Genomic DNA, 16,306 nt, shown 5'->3' with positions numbered 1-16,306 from the left:
TTAAAAGACTATATGCTTTACTCTTTATCACCCATTAAAAAAAAAAAATAAGCCAGGTGTTTCCATTTCTAATATATAAATACAAAAATTGAGCCTCAAAAAGGTTGTGGTACTTTTTAATGCTAAATAGTGAATAGGCAGAAAAGCTAAGACAAGGATTCCAGAATTGTTGCTTTTATAAATTGAGACTTTCCAGAGAAGGGAAGGGATTTTCTCAAGGTTAAGTAACACTCTTGTGACAAACTCAGAACTAAAGCTCCGGATTCCAAGCCTTATACAAAGGATGCTTTTAGGTGTACAGTGTTACTAAGGGAAGATGTGTATAATACTACCACTCTATAGTAGTCATGTATTCACTCATCCAGGATGTCTACCGTTGGTGAATGCTAGGACACTCTACTTCCTCCCTCAATCTGCTTCTATCAGCACTTGGCATTCTGATCTGGCTGTTACATGCAACCATTAACTGGTAGGGCTATAAGGCTTCAGGCTGACTTTGTGTAGTTTGAAGTGCTGTCTCCCTAGATAGCATGTTGACTACACCTCTTGCTTTCTTCCACTGAACTCACATATGTACTCAAAATAATGTAGATATTCAGTTATGGAGTACTTGCGTATATTCAGGCTGCCTAGTCTCTTTATAGGCACTTCAAGTGAGACATAAAAATAAGTCATTTGGTGTGTATTTGGGCAGTTACCTTGCAAACACAGAGTAAGTAAGCAAAATATTGTAGCATTAAGGCAATAAGTGAATACTATGTTGCTAAGAAGTTACTAGGATTAAGTCTTTTGGTGAATATTAATCAAACTTTCTAGGTAGAGACACAGTCATGTTGTCTGGAGGTTGCAGTTGCGTAAAGATGCAGTCTCAGCTCAATAGGATTTTGGAAAGTGATGGATGAACAGAAATAGACAACTAAGGACTAAGTTAGAGAGGAAAAGCTTTTGGAAGGCAAAGAGACTTGCCCAGAGTTTAAAAATTAGAGAGAAAGAAAAGGAAAAAGTCTCCTTGGGCAAAGGAAATGCTGATACTGTAAATTTTAAAAAAGAGAGACAATAAATATTCTTAGATGTATCGGGACAAAAAAAATGAATAATGTGCAGAATGTGGTAGGAGATAAGTCTAGAGGGGTTAGACAGAGCAAATGCTTAAATTCTTATCATGGTTCTTGGGATATAGAACTCAAAGCATGATTGATGAGTATAGGAATTAGCAGAGGAAAAACTGATTTATGTTATAGAAACTTTTAAGATTCTTAAGCAACTTATACCAATAAATATTTTTCTTAGCTTAAAAAAGATGACTTCACAGAAAAATCATCATTTTATGTGAATGAAACAGATCTCTCATGCTGTAGGACAGGTGTACCCTCACCCCTTGGACAGAGCCCTTTATTTGCCAAGAAGAATGCCAGCATCCAACATCAGCGATGACCGTCTCCCAGCCACTCTCTTCCTGACGGGGATCCCAGGGCTGGAGTGGGCTCACGTCTGGATTGCCATCCCCTTTTGTGCCATGTATCTGGTAGCACTGGCTGGGAATGCCACCCTCATCCTGGTCATAGTGACAGACAGTGCCCTTCATGCGCCCATGTACCTCTTCCTTTGCCTCCTCTCACTCACTGACCTGGCTCTCAGCTCCACCACTGTACCCAAAACGTTGGCTATTTTGTGGTTCCAAGCAGGTGGGATTTCCTTTGATGGGTGCCTGGCCCAGATGTTTTGTGTCCATTCTATTTATGCTCTAGAGTCCTCGGTTCTTCTTGCCATGGCCTTTGATCGATATGTGGCTATCTGCAACCCACTGAGATACACAACCATCCTCAACCACACTGTCATAGGCAGAATCGGCCTTATGGGTATATTCAGGAGTATAGCTGCTGTCTCCCCCTTCATCTTCCTGTTGAGGCGACTGCCCTACTGTCAGCACCACGTCATGGCACACACATACTGTGAGCACATGGGCATTGCTCGACTGGCCTGTGCCAACATCACTGTCAATATAGTCTATGGGCTAACTGTGGCCCTTCTGGCTGTGGGTCTGGATTCCATCCTCATTGCCATTTCCTATGGCTTTATTCTCCATGCTGTCTTTCGTCTTCCATCTCAAGATGCCAGGCTCAAGGCTCTGAGTACCTGTGGCTCCCACCTTGGGGTCATCCTGGTCTTCTACATCCCTGCCTTCTTCTCCTTCCTCACCCACCGTTTTGGCCAGCACCGAGTCCCCAGGCACGTGCACATCTTTCTGGCTAATCTCTATGTGCTGGTGCCTCCTGTGCTCAACCCAATCATCTATGGGGCTAGGACCAAGGAGATTTGGAGTCGACTTCCAAGACTGCCTCTCTTGTGGAAGGTCTCAGTGTGAGTTCTTGCAGCAGTTGGAGATGAGAATGAAAGGTAAATGGGAAGGATAATTATCCAGCTACATTTACAAAGGTAAAGCCTATGATGTGAGAGAAATGGTGATATGGAAGGAAGTACTTTATGAAGAATGATCAGATAAATGGGACATGTTAAGAATTACACTGAATATGCTCCTTGAGCAATTCTGAATTGCTTAGAACAAGGTAATAAGGTAGTTTCTGTATTATCTCAGAAGGGAGTGTAGCTTTCCAAAATGCTAGTCAGTTCTGTTCTGGAGTGGACACTGCATCTCATGGTGGGTTTTTCTATTGGAATGTTAAGTGACAAAAAAAGAAAACCAAAGTGAAACATCTAGAGTGAACTTGAATCTGAACTCCAAAACTTTGGACAGTGGTTAAGAGCACAAGATCTGAAATCAGAGGGCCTGAGTTTGAATGCTTTCTCCTTTATTGTTGGTTTTCTACTTTGAGCATGTTACTAAACATTTCTATGTCTATTTTGGTGAACTGCAAAATTGGGACAATGATTAATTATATCTAACTCTTGAATTATGGTGAAGATTAAGTAAATTACTGAATGTATGTACAACATGTAGAACAGTGCCTGAAAATGCTCAATAAATAAATAAATGATTAAAAGCTTCTCTAAAAAGCTTCTGCACAGCAAACAAAACAAAAAGATAGCCTACAAAATGATAAGATATCTGCAAATCATATATCCAATAAGGGGTTAATATTGAAAATATGTAAATAACTCATACAACTCAACAGCAGAAAAACAAACAAACATTAAAAATGGACAGAGGTTCTGAATGGGCATTTTTCCAAAGAAAAGACTCAGATGGCCGACAGGCATACAAAAAGAGTTCAGTGTCACTTAATTACTAGGGAAATAAAAGTTAGAAATACAATGAGATACCACTCACACTTGTTAGGATGATTAATATAAAAAATTACAAGACACTATTACATATAAAATAGATAACTAACAAGGACCTGCTATGTACCACCAGGAACTCTGTTCAATACTCTGCAATGCTCTATATGGGAAAAGAATCTTAAAAAGAGTGGATATATGTATTGTGTATGCATATGTATAACAGATTCACTTTGCTGTACACATGAAACTAACACAATATTGTATACCAATTATAGCTAAATAATTTTTTTAAAAAAGACACTGAGTCTGTTTTCCCAAGGCTCATAGAAAATCAAAAGAGATCAAATAAAATGATGATAATATTTATCCTTAAAATTTTTTTTTACCTTTATAAAAAGCTTCAGGATGAACAAGGTAACACGTTGTTAAAGCTAAAAACTAAAACAGACGAGATAAACGTGGTGAGGATATAGGGAAAGGGGGAACCCTGGGGCATTGTTTCTAGGAATATATATTGGTGCAATCACTATGGAAAACAGTATGGAAATTCTTCACAGACTTAAGAATAGGAAGACCATATGATCCAGCTTTTCAAATTTGGGTATATATCAAAGAATACAAAAACACTAATTTAAAAAGATGTGTATGCTAGTCACTCAGTTGTGTCTGACTCTTTGTGATCCCATAGACTATACCCCACCAGGCTCCTCTGTCCACAGAATTCTCCAAGCAAGAATACTGGAGTGGTTTGCCATTCCCTTCTCCAGGGAATCTTCCTGACCCAGGGATCGAACCTGGGTCTCCCGCATTATAGGCAGATTCTTTCCCGTCTGAGCGACCAAAAGATACATAGACCACTAAGTGCACTGCAGTTATTTACAACAGCTGAGATGGAAACTGTTCCAATAAATGGATGAATGGATAAGGAAGATGCAGTGTGTATGTAGACTGGAATACTACTAAGTCATAAAAAAATGATATCCTTCCATTTGTGACAACATGGATGGACTTTGAGAGTATCATGCTAAGTGAAATAAGCTGAAAGGAGAAAGATAAATACCATATGATTTCACTCACATGTGAAATTCATAAATAAATAAACAACCAGAGAAACAAACCAATACAAACTAAAACAAACGCATATATAGAGAGAAAAGAATAGTGATTACCAAAGAGGAAAGTGACTGAAAGAGGTAGGCTGACACATGGAAACTAAATTTTGATGTTGACCAAGCTATAGTGTAAGCAGAAGTCGAAATATAATGTTGCACACATGAAACATATAGGTTATAAATCAATGATATCTTTTTTTAATTAATAATATTTTAAACATTTTAGGGGTTCCCTGGTAGCTAAGATGGTAAAGAATCCACCTCCAATGAAGGAAAGCTGGGTTTGATCCCTTGGTTAGGAAGATTCCCTGGAGAAAAGAAAGGCTCCAGTATTCTGGTCTGGAGAATTCCATGGACTGTATAATCCATGGAGTTGCAAAGAGTCATTCATGACTGAGCAACTTGGCTAAACATTTGAGCCTAATGCTAAAGGAAACAAAAATTCCAACACACATAAAAATTATTATTACATGAACAAAAGAGTAATTATCATGAAAGATTCAAGTAAAAATATATGTGGGAAAATGGAGCAGAGTCAAGGAAACAAAGCAATATATTAAATTCCTGACAGTTAAGAAAAGCTTGTTTATTTACTTTGAAATAAATAATGATGAGTTAACAATTTTAAGGGCATAAAGAGTCCATAGGGTCCACTTTAAATGGTCATATGGGAGTTTTAAATGTCAATATTCACAATATACTGAAAATTATGTCTATTTCTACCTTTTAAACTTTGGATGATATTTTTTAGTTGTCAAAATTCTGAAGGGAGCATATAGTGTTTTGAATATTCTTCTAGAGACTCCAGTGAAGACCTCAGTTTAAAGTTATTCAAGAGAGGTCTATTAGAAGGAAAGTGAGTACAGTATTCTGAAGTTATGGAGGAGAGAAGTCTTGGAAGGGGTTGATGGAAGCGATGCTAGTGCAGGACATGATAGATGGTTGATGTCAGGGGATCTCAGGTGATCTACCTACAGCGCTGATGTCACTCCCTATCAGCACTGGCTTCATGGGCATATGACCTGGGCAATTACATAACATCCATGCTCAGAATGGCCTCTGGCTTTCCTTACCACTCTGCTGTCATCATCATGAAATTCATGATAATTTTACCTTTGAACTTGTGTTTGTAAGTGAAATCTGATTGCACAATGATGTGTGCACAGGTCCACTACCGTTACCTGCTGTCCCTTGCTCATGATTATCTCACCACGCCTCATAAGCACAGAATTCTGGTGTACCTACAAGAGAGGGAGTTCAAGGGGAGGCACAGGAATAAAGCAAAGAGAAGAGAATGAGAGGATGGGGGAGGGGGAGGCAAGAAATTAGAAGGGAGGATAAAATATAATCCATCATACACTAGATGCTTAATTTCCACTTTCTTTGAAAAGTCATGAAGGAAAATGTCCCTTTCTTCCCTCAGTTACTTTATCTACCCTCCCTTTCTTTCTGTCTCTCAAAATGTGCACCAAATCCCTAGAGGAGTCCTCTTTGATTTCACACCTGAGCATCATGGGCATAATCAATAAATAACCTTATTTACATATCCCTGGACCAGAGGAGGTGGGAACACAGAGATGAGCTGAGGACATACACTGAGCCCAGACACTTGGCATTAGATAAAAGATCACACATCTCAGCCCAGATTGCACATTCAGAGCCCTTTGCTTCCTTACTGCTCCCACTTACACCTGCACAGAAATAGCTTTTACACTCGTAAGCAACATTTTGTATTCACATACACACCTCCTGCACAACCTGGCATTCTATCTAAACAGCCTCACACTCACATACTACATGGCTACACACGCTCATAGAATTCAAACTCAGTGTCTGTGTTCAGTGGAAAGACACAGAGCATAATTATTGAGGTCTTATGAGAGAAAGGAACCTCAAAGAACCAGATCCTGGGACAATCTGGGAAGGATGCTCGCACTATGGACTAGAGTAAAGCTCCAGTCCAATATCCTTATCCCATTGTTTCAGACCCAGATGGACGCAGAGTAGTGGCTGTCTTACAGTAACCACTTGATATCTTCCTTAGGGGGCCATGAATAAACTGGGAAGAAAGGAGGCAGGAAGGTGGTAGTGATTCCAGCCCTCTGCCCTCCACCATCCAAGCTTCTCTCCCCTGGCATCTCAGTCCTGTGTACGGGGCCCAAGAGCAGTTGGTGTCTTCGGTGGAAGCCTCTACAGAAATAGGGTGGGCTTCCTAATTCTCTTTACCACTTTGGAATTCAGATAAGTAACAAAATAATTGCAGCATTTTGAATTATTGACATAATGCCTTGATCAAAAGACATAGGAATTCAGATATTGTTCATGTTAATGGTCATTTGGGTGAAGTAAAAGCTTGCAACTCTGAATCAGAACACATAAAATCTAATTTTAGTTTTGCAATTAACATGCTTTGTAATCTGGACTATATATATTCACCTCTCTGGACTTGGTCTCCCCAGTGTTTAGGGGTTCAAATGTTAAGTACAGTCTATTATCTTTGTAGTATACTAAAAGTGTTTGTTAAAGAAACAAAGGAAGGAAGGAAGAGGAAATTATTTGGGATGTCCAAATTTTTAATCACATAAATACTATTTTAAGCTCTACCACAAAATCTTGTGAAGCTGGTAGATCAAGTGATGCCATTTCCAATTTAGAGACAAAAAACTGAAGGCAAAAAGTATTGTAGCAATTTTTCCAATGCAGCAACATGAGCAGATAGAAAAGAGAGAATGACTGCAGAGTCATCACTCTTTCCAAATGAAGATTGGCTGGGAAAGGGAGAGATTTGTTTCCACTCACATATAAACTTTGTTACAGAAGCAGGGTTAAAATTTGAGCTTCTCCAAATTCTATACAGATTTAAGGACACAATATAGTTAACACTTAAATAACAGGGTTTGAACTGTGCAGATTCACTTATGAGTGGATTTTTCAATAAAAAATACTACAGTAATACTTACTGATCGGTGGTTGGTTGAATCCATGAATGACAAACAGTGGATATGATGAGCCACTTTACAAGAAACCTCTTACATGGAGGGCAGGTAATAGATTATATTAGAATCTTCAGCTGCCCAGATGATTGGCATCTATAACACTCTCATTGTTCAAGGGTCAACAGTATGCTATCAAGGAAGAGTGGCTGTAAATACTTGCTAGCCTTCAACAGCCAGAAACAGACTCTCTTTCCAGGATATCTTCACTGTTAGCAACCTTGGGGCCACAGATTTTATCCCTTAGTCAGCCTCTGTGAGTACTTGGTATTCTGATCTGGCCAGGATACCCAGACATTACACTGGTGGGCATGCTGGACTTTGCCTGGCTTTGCCATAGTAGGGAGTGCTGTCTTACCAACTAGCATGTTGATGTATATTTTGCTTTCTTCTATTATGCTTCTTGAATATCAACTTGCTGTACATATTCAATCATGAGATTTGTAAGCATACTCATAATTTCCTATATTTTTTCTAGGCATTTCAAGTGAGATATACAAAGAGATTCTTTGGGGTATATACCTGGGAAGGTGCATTACAAGCACACACGCACAAAAACTGAACACATTATTATATCATTAAGTTTAAAAAGCAATGCAATGTTATTAGGTTGTCAAAATTGAGGCTTAATGGACAGTGACCAAAATGACTAGATACACTATCACAGTCAGTGTGGAAGATACCATAGCGAAGACATACTCTCACTCAATGGAATTTTGTAAGCAGAAGAATGGAAAAAAGAATGAGACATCTATGGACATAAAAAATAAAAGGGTATCAGGAAGACAGGGAAACCTTCACTGAAATTTAAAAAAACATAGAAAAAAGGAAAATAAAGAAGTCTCTGAGGGCATGGGAAAAGGAAGCATAGGAGGTGACCCCTGAAGAATCAGGTTGGACAGATGTTTAAATACTTAGCTTGCTGCTTGGGATATAGAACTCAAAATATGATTGATGAGTACAGGAATCAGCAGAAGGGAAAGCAGATAATATGTGGAGGAGTGTTTTAAGATTCTTAAGCAAGTTAATAACAAATATTTCTCTCAGCCTAAGAAAGACTACTCCACAGAAAGGTCATCATTTTATGTGAATGAGACAGATCTCTCATGCTGCAGGACAGGTGTACCCTCACCCCTTGGACAGAGCCCTTTATTTGCCAAGCAGAATGCCAGCATCCAACATCAGCGATGACCGTCTCCCAGCCACTCTCTTCCTGACAGGGATCCCAGGACTGGAGTGGGCTCACGTCTGGATTGCCATCCCCTTTTGTGCCATGTATCTGGTAGCACTGGCTGGGAATGCCACCCTCATCCTGGTCATAGTGACAGACAGTGCCCTTCATGCGCCCATGCACCTCTTCCTTTGCCTCCTCTCACTCACTGACCTGGCTCTCAGCTCCACCACTGTGCCCAAAATGCTGGCCATTTTGTGGTTCCAAGCAGGTGAGATTTCCTTTGATGGGTGCCTGGCCCAGATGTTTTGTGTCCATTCTATTTATGCTTTAGAGTCCTCGGTTCTTCTTGCCATGGCCTTTGATCGATATGTGGCTATCTGCAACCCACTGAGATACACAACCATCCTCAACCACACTGTCATAGGCAGAATCGGCCTTGCTGGGATACTTCGTAGTGTGGCCATTGTCTCCCCCTTCATCTTCCTGTTGAGGCGACTGCCCTACTGTCAGCACCACGTCATGGCACACACATACTGTGAGCACATGGGCATTGCTCGACTGGCCTGTGCCAGCATCACTGTCAATATAGTCTATGGGCTAACCGTGGCCCTTCTGGCCATGGGTCTGGATTCCATCCTCATCTCTGTCTCCTATGGCTTCATCCTCCATGCTGTCTTTCACCTTCCATCCCGTGACGCCCAGTACAAGGCTCTGAGTACCTGTGGCTCCCACCTTGGGGTCATCCTGGTCTTCTACATCCCTGCCTTCTTCTCCTTCCTCACCCACCGTTTTGGCCAGCACCGAGTCCCCAGGCACGTGCACATCTTTCTGGCTAATCTCTATGTGTTGGTGCCTCCTGTGCTCAACCCAATCATCTATGGGGCTAGGACCAAGGAGATTCGGAGTCGACTTCCAAGACTGCTTCATGTGGGGAAATTTTCAACATGAATTCTGAGCGGAGATCAGAAATGGGGGGTGGGGGAGTATATATGATGGCTATCTGAGTGCATTTTCCTGGATGGAGACCTCTGATATAAGTGGAATGTGTTTCCATGGGAGGAAGCGCTGGAAGGCTAAAGGTGGGATGAACTGAAGTTATTGATAATCACATTGAAGATACCTTACTTCTGAGGCTCCTTGAGCAATTATGAATAACCCAGAAAAGTAATAATATTTTTACTTTTAGGAGAAGTTTTTAAATACCAAAAATCATGTGTTGTATAAACCTCATTAGCTATGATACTGCTACTGCACAAAACTCCTAATATTTTTATCTTTGCCTTAAATGCATCTGTGATTTATTAGAAAGCAAAGCAGTTCCTGTTCTGAAAAAGTGTTTAGGTGCCACGGTGGGACTATCTTCTATGAGTCCAAGTAGAAAAGGGCAAGAACATTTAAAGTTTATCTAATCCAAATCCAAGAAACTTGGGCAGTGATTAAAAACACATGGTCTAAAGTCAGAGTATCTGACTTATATACAATGGAATAATACTCAGCCATAAAAAAGTGTGAAATAATGCCATTTGCAGCAACATGGATGGACGTGGAGATTATCATATTAAGTGAAGTCAGTCACACAGAGAAAGACAGATATTATATAATATCACTTGTATGCAGAATCTTAAAAAATTATACAAATGAACTTATCTACAAACAGAAATAGACTCACAGACTTAGAGAATAAATTTATGGCTACCAGAGGGGACAGGTTGGAGGTGGCAATAGATAGGAGTTTGGGATTGACATATGTACACTGCTCTATTTAAATAGATAATCAACAGGGACCTACTGTATAACACAGGGAACTCTGCTCAATATTCTGTAGTAACCTAAATGGGAAAAGAATTTGAAAAAGAATGGAAAGAATAAAAATTAAATTCTTTTAACATTAAAAATAATGCATGTGCCAACACTTTGCCACATACCTGAAATATTGTAAATCAACTGTACTTCGATTTAAAAAAATGTATGTGCATACACACACACACACACACACACACACACAAATAAATTACATTAGAATACCTGGGTTTACATCCTCCTTCTCCACTTACTAGTTTTGTGACCTTTGAGCATGCTGCTAAATCTCTGTGCCTCAGTTCGGGCAACAATTAAATGGAGAATAACGTTAACATCTAACTGATTGCTCAGTTGGAAATGAATCTGCCTGCAGTGCAGGAGACCCCGGTTTGATTCCTGGGTCAGGAAGATCTCCTGGAGAAGGGATAGGCTACCCACTTCAGTGTTCTTGTGGCTCAGCTGGTAAAGAATCTGCCTGCAATGCGGGAGAGCTGGGTTCAATCCCTGGGTTGGGAAGATCCTCTGGAGAAGGGAAAGGCTATCCACTCCAGTATTCTGGCCTGGAGAATGCCATGGACTGTATAGTCCATGGGATCACAAAGAGTCGGACACGACTGAGTGACTTTCACTTCACTTCACTTCAATGTTGCAGTGAGGAATAGAGAAATCAATGAAGGTCGAAAAGTTAAGACAGTGTCTAACATGTAAAATGCTCACTAAATAAATATGAGAAAGCTATGCAAACTCTCTAATATTGCTAGCTACATTGAAACATATTTAGGATTTTTTATATCACTTCTCAGGTTTACTGTGATAATTACACTATATAACTATATTAAAATGCTTAGACAGTGCTTGGGATATGAAGAGTGATCATTAAACTGTATTTTCTGCAAAATCAGCAGCTCAGTAAAATGGGAACTGGATGCTTTTGACTTTAGCGGAATCCAAGAAATTGAGTGAATTGTATAAGGTATATCCGCTCCAGTGGCAGTGATCTATAGATTCATTCCTGTCTACTTCTTTTATCCAATGTTGCATAGCCCCTATAGACTTTTGTTTTTAAATATAAACAGACAAGTTGGAAGATATCTACCTAGATATTATTCTCCACATAGAGCAGATAGAAGTGAACAGCAGGGAGATACACACATCTTAATTCTTTAATCACTACACTTTTATTCTTGGATTATATTCTCTCACTTTTTTATATCTACATAATTTTAAATAAGTTCAACATATATCTCTTACTTTTTCCTCAGCTCCCTTGTGTAGCTGACCCACTCCAGCCTTCTGCATCATTCCTTTGATATATCTGTCCTTTGCTTAATCCTTGGTCTTGTTTCTAATGATCCTTCTGAAGAAGTTATTCCACAGACCACAACTCTGATCACTGATTTACCAGCCATAAGATTCCACACTTTGGGCAGAACCTTAAGTCTTTCCATCGCCCTGATTAAAGTGATACAAATGAAATTATTTACAAAATAAAAATAGACTCACAGACTTTGAAGACAAACTTACGGCTACTAAAGGAGAAATGTGGCAAGGAGGGATAAATTAGTTTAGGATTGATATATACACTCTACTATATATATAAATAGATAATCAACTAGGATCTCCTATATAGCACAAGGAACTCTACTCAATACTCTGTAATAACCTATTTGGGAAAAGAATCTGAAAGTAATGGATATATGTATATGTATAACTGAATCACTTGCTGTGCACCTGAAACTAACATAACATTTCAAATCAACTATACTCCAAAATAAAATAAAAATTAAGTTAATATTAATTTTAAAATAATAAAATAAATTCAAGCCTTTCCAATCTGACCAGATCTTTTTTCCCTTAATGGTCACTGTGAATCCCACACTCTCATCATCTGACTATGCTGTGCACAGAATAAGGATGCTGGAACCAGGAAAATCAGCTTAGAATTTTAACCGCAGGTGTGTGGGAAGTCACATAACCCCTTGGAGTCTGTTTCTCTAGCTTTAAAATGAAAATAACTTTCATATCTTTCAGGAATTTCAAAGGAATAGTTATACTCAAAAGTGAATGGCTTCTCATTCTGAGAGAGTGGTTTCTAGTTTTATTTTTATCCCCCAGCTCCCTGGATTTTTGAGTACTCCCTCAACTACTCTACATTGAAAGAAATCCAAGGAGTAACGTCTGAAATTCTCAATATTTTACTCCCAGGGAAAACTAACACTGACATTTAAGTCCTTAACTGTATTATATTAAGCAATACAGTCAATAATTTTAGTTTCGTTTTCTAGAAAAACTGAAAAGCCAGTTTATCTTAATTTGTGATTTTCAATTCTATTTACATGAGGTCTGTGCATTGGCTGTGTGTCTGATTGAAATTGTGTATGATTTTGTGATACACATCTACAACTGGTAAACATCCAGCCAATAGTTGGTACTGAGTACAGATCCCTTATCTCTGTGCCTTTGATTCTCATGTCTGACTGGAAATTTGTGCATAGGGCTATCAAGTTTATTTTCTACAGTATTATGAGGGGACAGTGTGATATCCTCCATGTGCACTACTCTGACTTCAGGATTCAACTATACATCTCATGAACTATATTTTTCCTTGTGTTATTCTGGGGATTGATATATGTTCATGCGAACACTGTGGGAATTGATCCACCCATTCTGCCCAGCACCCTCCCTTCTTCCCTAAACCTTTAATCTCACGCCAACACTGATATTACAGAAAGGAGGAATTGTTTTAGCAAAGACCCTCCATCCAACCCTCTTTTCCAACTGTAGCTTTTTCAGCAGCATCTCACCTCCCCATGCTTTGCCTACAGAAATAATACGAGATGCAAGGACCACGCACTTGTTACCAGCTGGGTGCAGGGACCTAGCTATGGCCTTTACTCTGGGCTGATGTCTTGTGGATGTAGCACAGGACTGTTCTCCATAGTTTCCTATCTCTGACTGAAGTTCAGCTTTCACATACAATAAGTAACAGAGGATTCTGCAGCCCTGGCTGCAAACTCTACTCCTCGAAATTCTAGGAATTTGGGTGGTGGGGGGTGGGGGGGGGGGGGAATCTGTTGTTCTAATACTATTCTAGTGATAGAATGCAATAGTTCCTAGAGGGAGAAATTAATTTATAGAAAATAGTAGCTGCTACCAGCCTGGAGGTATCAAGGTCTAGCTCCCAGGAGAACTGCCAACATTATTATTAAGGTCTGTTATTCCATTGAGGTGGATAGCAAGGAGAAGCCCTAACTGAAAGGCAAGTTAAAAAACTTTTCTGAAATATCAGGAGACGACATCAAGACAGAGAAACACTGTCAAAGAATAGGTGGCTTTCAGAGTCTGTGAAGAAACTCGTGGCTTCCCAGGAGAGCGAACGTCAGGATTCCTTCAGAGTCACCGTGGAATTGGAATTGTGGTGATGATAGCAATGTTGGTGGGAAACTGCATTGCCCATTGAACAGGAGTAGATAATAAAAAGGACTCAGGGTTTCCCCCTACTCTGAGGTGACGGTTATGAGAATAGGTGAAGCCCAGACCCAAGGCCATGTAACATGATCCATCCCTCCCCCAAACAACATTCTCTTTGCCCACCTCCTCTGAAATTGACACAACACACAAGATCCACGCAATCCTTTTTAGTGTAGACTAGGCTTGAGAGGTGAGGGGAGGCTGTATAATTGTGCACGTGATCTGAGCAGGAGAAATTCCCAAAATAAGCTACTTCCCCGCCCTCTCTTTCCCTTTCGTTTCCCCTCTCCTCTCCATGGGATGGCGCATTGGAGCATCAGCTGGAGGCACCTAGGCCTCCGGTATTCCCAGAAGCCTCTCAATGGCAGCATGAATGTCTCCTCCTCTGGCCATGAGGGCCTGAAGATTGGCATCACGATTAGCAAAGCCCATGGCCTTCAGATGCTCCAGCTCTTGCTGGTAGCGGTCTTCAGTGAGGGGACATGAGGACGATGAGGACTGGGTAGACTGAGGGCAGGCATTGGCCAGAGCGTGGAGGAGCTGCAGAACAGCCAAGGTGGGCTGCACAGGATCTGCTCTGTGACCCTGTCCTCTGCTCCTAGTTTCGGAAACTCCTCTGGCCCCATGTGGTCTAACTGGACACCATAAACATGGTTCCAACCCAGGTACCTCCCTGGACAGTATCTGCAGGCCCTTTTCTATCTGGATCAATGCCTGCAGTGCCCATGGGTTGGTGAGTATGGGAAGGAGTGACATATGATGTCGCAGGGGGCTGCCTGTTGCCAGCTGGTGTAGCAGAGCTGGATTCTGCTGCAGGACATGTAAGGCTCTGCGCAAGACAGAGGGTGATGGTCTCAGCTGACTTGCTGGAGTGGCTTTCCCAATGGGCTGCTGGCTCTCCTGGGAGGGAAGATTCTGGCCTAAGTCTGATAGTCCAGTCCTACAAACTGCATTGGCCTGGTTTGAAATTACATCCCTGGCTTGAGCAGCTACTCCTGCACTGACTTCCTGTGCCAATGGCCTGGCAGGTGTGGAGACCGTGGGTGCCATGGTGGTGATGTTAGTACAACTGTGAGGATTAATGCCCCTTCTGCAAGGCTCTGAATCTGGGTTGTGGCCTTTGGAGGCAACCAGAGGGGCCAGAGTGGACAGCATGAGATGCTGGATATCAGAGAAGACCGGACGCATAGCATTGTCACCACCTGGCACTGCCTTCAAGGCTTCCAGCCCCCACTTGTCCACCTGCAGGAGTTCCTGTTGCCTGACCGGGTTCTGCAAGTTTTCCAGAGCCTTAAGACCTGGCTCAGGTTTCGGTACTGGACTTGAGGATTCAGGAACATAGCTGGCATTGGCTGGTTTCTCACTTGCCAGACCTTGAACCACAGGGTCTTCTAATGATGGCCCCGTGGGCTCAGGCACAACCATGAGGAGTTGAGCCAGCTGGCCAAAGAAGTCGGCTAATTCAGGAGAGGTCCGGGCCAGCTGACCCAGCCTGGCTAGCCTCCTAGCACTCTCTGAGGTGGATGGATCTGGACGATGGGCGCAGTGGCCAGCAGGGCTGGGCAGAGTGCTGGGACCGGGCAGAATGCCTTTCCCACGGCTCCTCACCACCAGGTGGACCGTGGTGCCATCAAGGACGCCTCGCTGGCTCAGTATGTCTTGATCCCGGAGGATCTTTCCAGTGAAGATGAGCACCAGTCTATCAGTATCGCAGTGAAAACGTTTGGAGATCTGCTTCTTAAAGTGGCGGATGCTGCTATTTTCTGCCAGCATAAATTCCTGGCTGTCTTGTGGGGTCTTGACAGACACTCTGATGATGCGTGATGGTGGCTCCCTACCAGACACCAGCCGACTGTCCCCTACTTCTTCCCTAGCCCGTGACATATTTCCTCCAGAGCAGAGTTCAGGGCCCCCTGAGGACCTTAAGAAATCTAGATGTAGCACTGAACACACCTGAGCACAGGGACCAGTAGGTGTTCCGTGATGTCCTCTCACCCAAGTCCTGTGGAGACCACCTCCAAGTGTAGTCCCAGAGCCACCCGGCTCCCGTGGGGTAGCAGCTGCCCTCTCCGGAGCCAGCCTCAGGGGAGATGATGTCAGTGATGAGGTCACAGTTGAGAGGTAGACCTGAATGGGGGAAGGGCGGTAGTCTCTACCACCTGTCTAAAGTTGGCTTTCTATCAGATTTAATTTTAAAAACAGTAGAAAAAATTTAAATGTTCTTGTCTAAAAACAGGACTTCCGAGGTGGCACAAGTGGTAAAGAACCTGCCTGCCAATGCAGAAGATATAAGAGGTGTGCGTTTGATCCCTGGGTTGGGAAGATTCCCTGGAGGAGGAAATGGCAACCCACTCCAGTATTCTTGCCTGGAAAAATCCCATGGACCAAAAAGCCTGGAGGGCTAAGTCCATAGGGTTGGAAAGAGTCAAACACAACTGAAGCGACTTAGCATGCAGCATGTCTAAAAACATGTTTTGTGCCAATCTATCTCACTATTGAAAATCATACCACCT

General features: G+C 41.7%; 3 protein-coding genes across 3 annotated transcripts; 2 read left to right on the top strand and 1 right to left on the bottom strand.

Moving 5' to 3' along the window:
* Positions 1-1,396: 1,396 nt before the first annotated feature.
* LOC138092553 (olfactory receptor 52D1-like) lies at positions 1,397-2,365 on the top strand. Its single transcript, XM_068988577.1, has one exon. It carries the CDS (start codon positions 1,409-1,411, stop codon positions 2,363-2,365), a length of 957 nt encoding a protein of 318 aa, XP_068844678.1. The 5' UTR covers positions 1,397-1,408.
* Positions 2,366-8,498: 6,133 nt separating this feature from the next.
* OR52D1 (olfactory receptor family 52 subfamily D member 1) lies at positions 8,499-9,470 on the top strand. Its single transcript, XM_068988010.1, has one exon. The coding sequence runs from the start codon at positions 8,514-8,516 to the stop codon at positions 9,468-9,470; it is 957 nt and encodes a 318-aa protein (XP_068844111.1). The 5' UTR covers positions 8,499-8,513.
* A 4,653-nt stretch (positions 9,471-14,123) lies between these two features.
* On the bottom strand, positions 14,124-15,827 carry LOC138092370 (ubiquilin-1-like). The gene has a single exon (XM_068988172.1). It carries the CDS (start codon positions 15,675-15,677, stop codon positions 14,124-14,126), a length of 1,554 nt encoding a protein of 517 aa, XP_068844273.1. The 5' UTR covers positions 15,678-15,827.
* Positions 15,828-16,306: the final 479 nt, after the last annotated feature.

Source organism: Capricornis sumatraensis, chromosome 16 (genome assembly GCF_032405125.1).
Source record: "Capricornis sumatraensis isolate serow.1 chromosome 16, serow.2, whole genome shotgun sequence".
Classification (NCBI taxonomy): domain Eukaryota; kingdom Metazoa; phylum Chordata; class Mammalia; order Artiodactyla; family Bovidae; genus Capricornis; species Capricornis sumatraensis.
Note: the sequence above shows the minus strand (reverse complement) of the source record. Positions and strands in the feature narration are given on the sequence as shown.

Coding starts and splice junctions, on each gene's coding strand:
- LOC138092370 (XM_068988172.1), bottom strand. CDS start 15,677: ATGTCACGGGCTAGGGAAGAAGTAGGGGACAGTCGGCTGGTGTCTGGT.
- LOC138092553 (XM_068988577.1), top strand. CDS start 1,409: ATGCCAGCATCCAACATCAGCGATGACCGTCTCCCAGCCACTCTCTTC.
- OR52D1 (XM_068988010.1), top strand. CDS start 8,514: ATGCCAGCATCCAACATCAGCGATGACCGTCTCCCAGCCACTCTCTTC.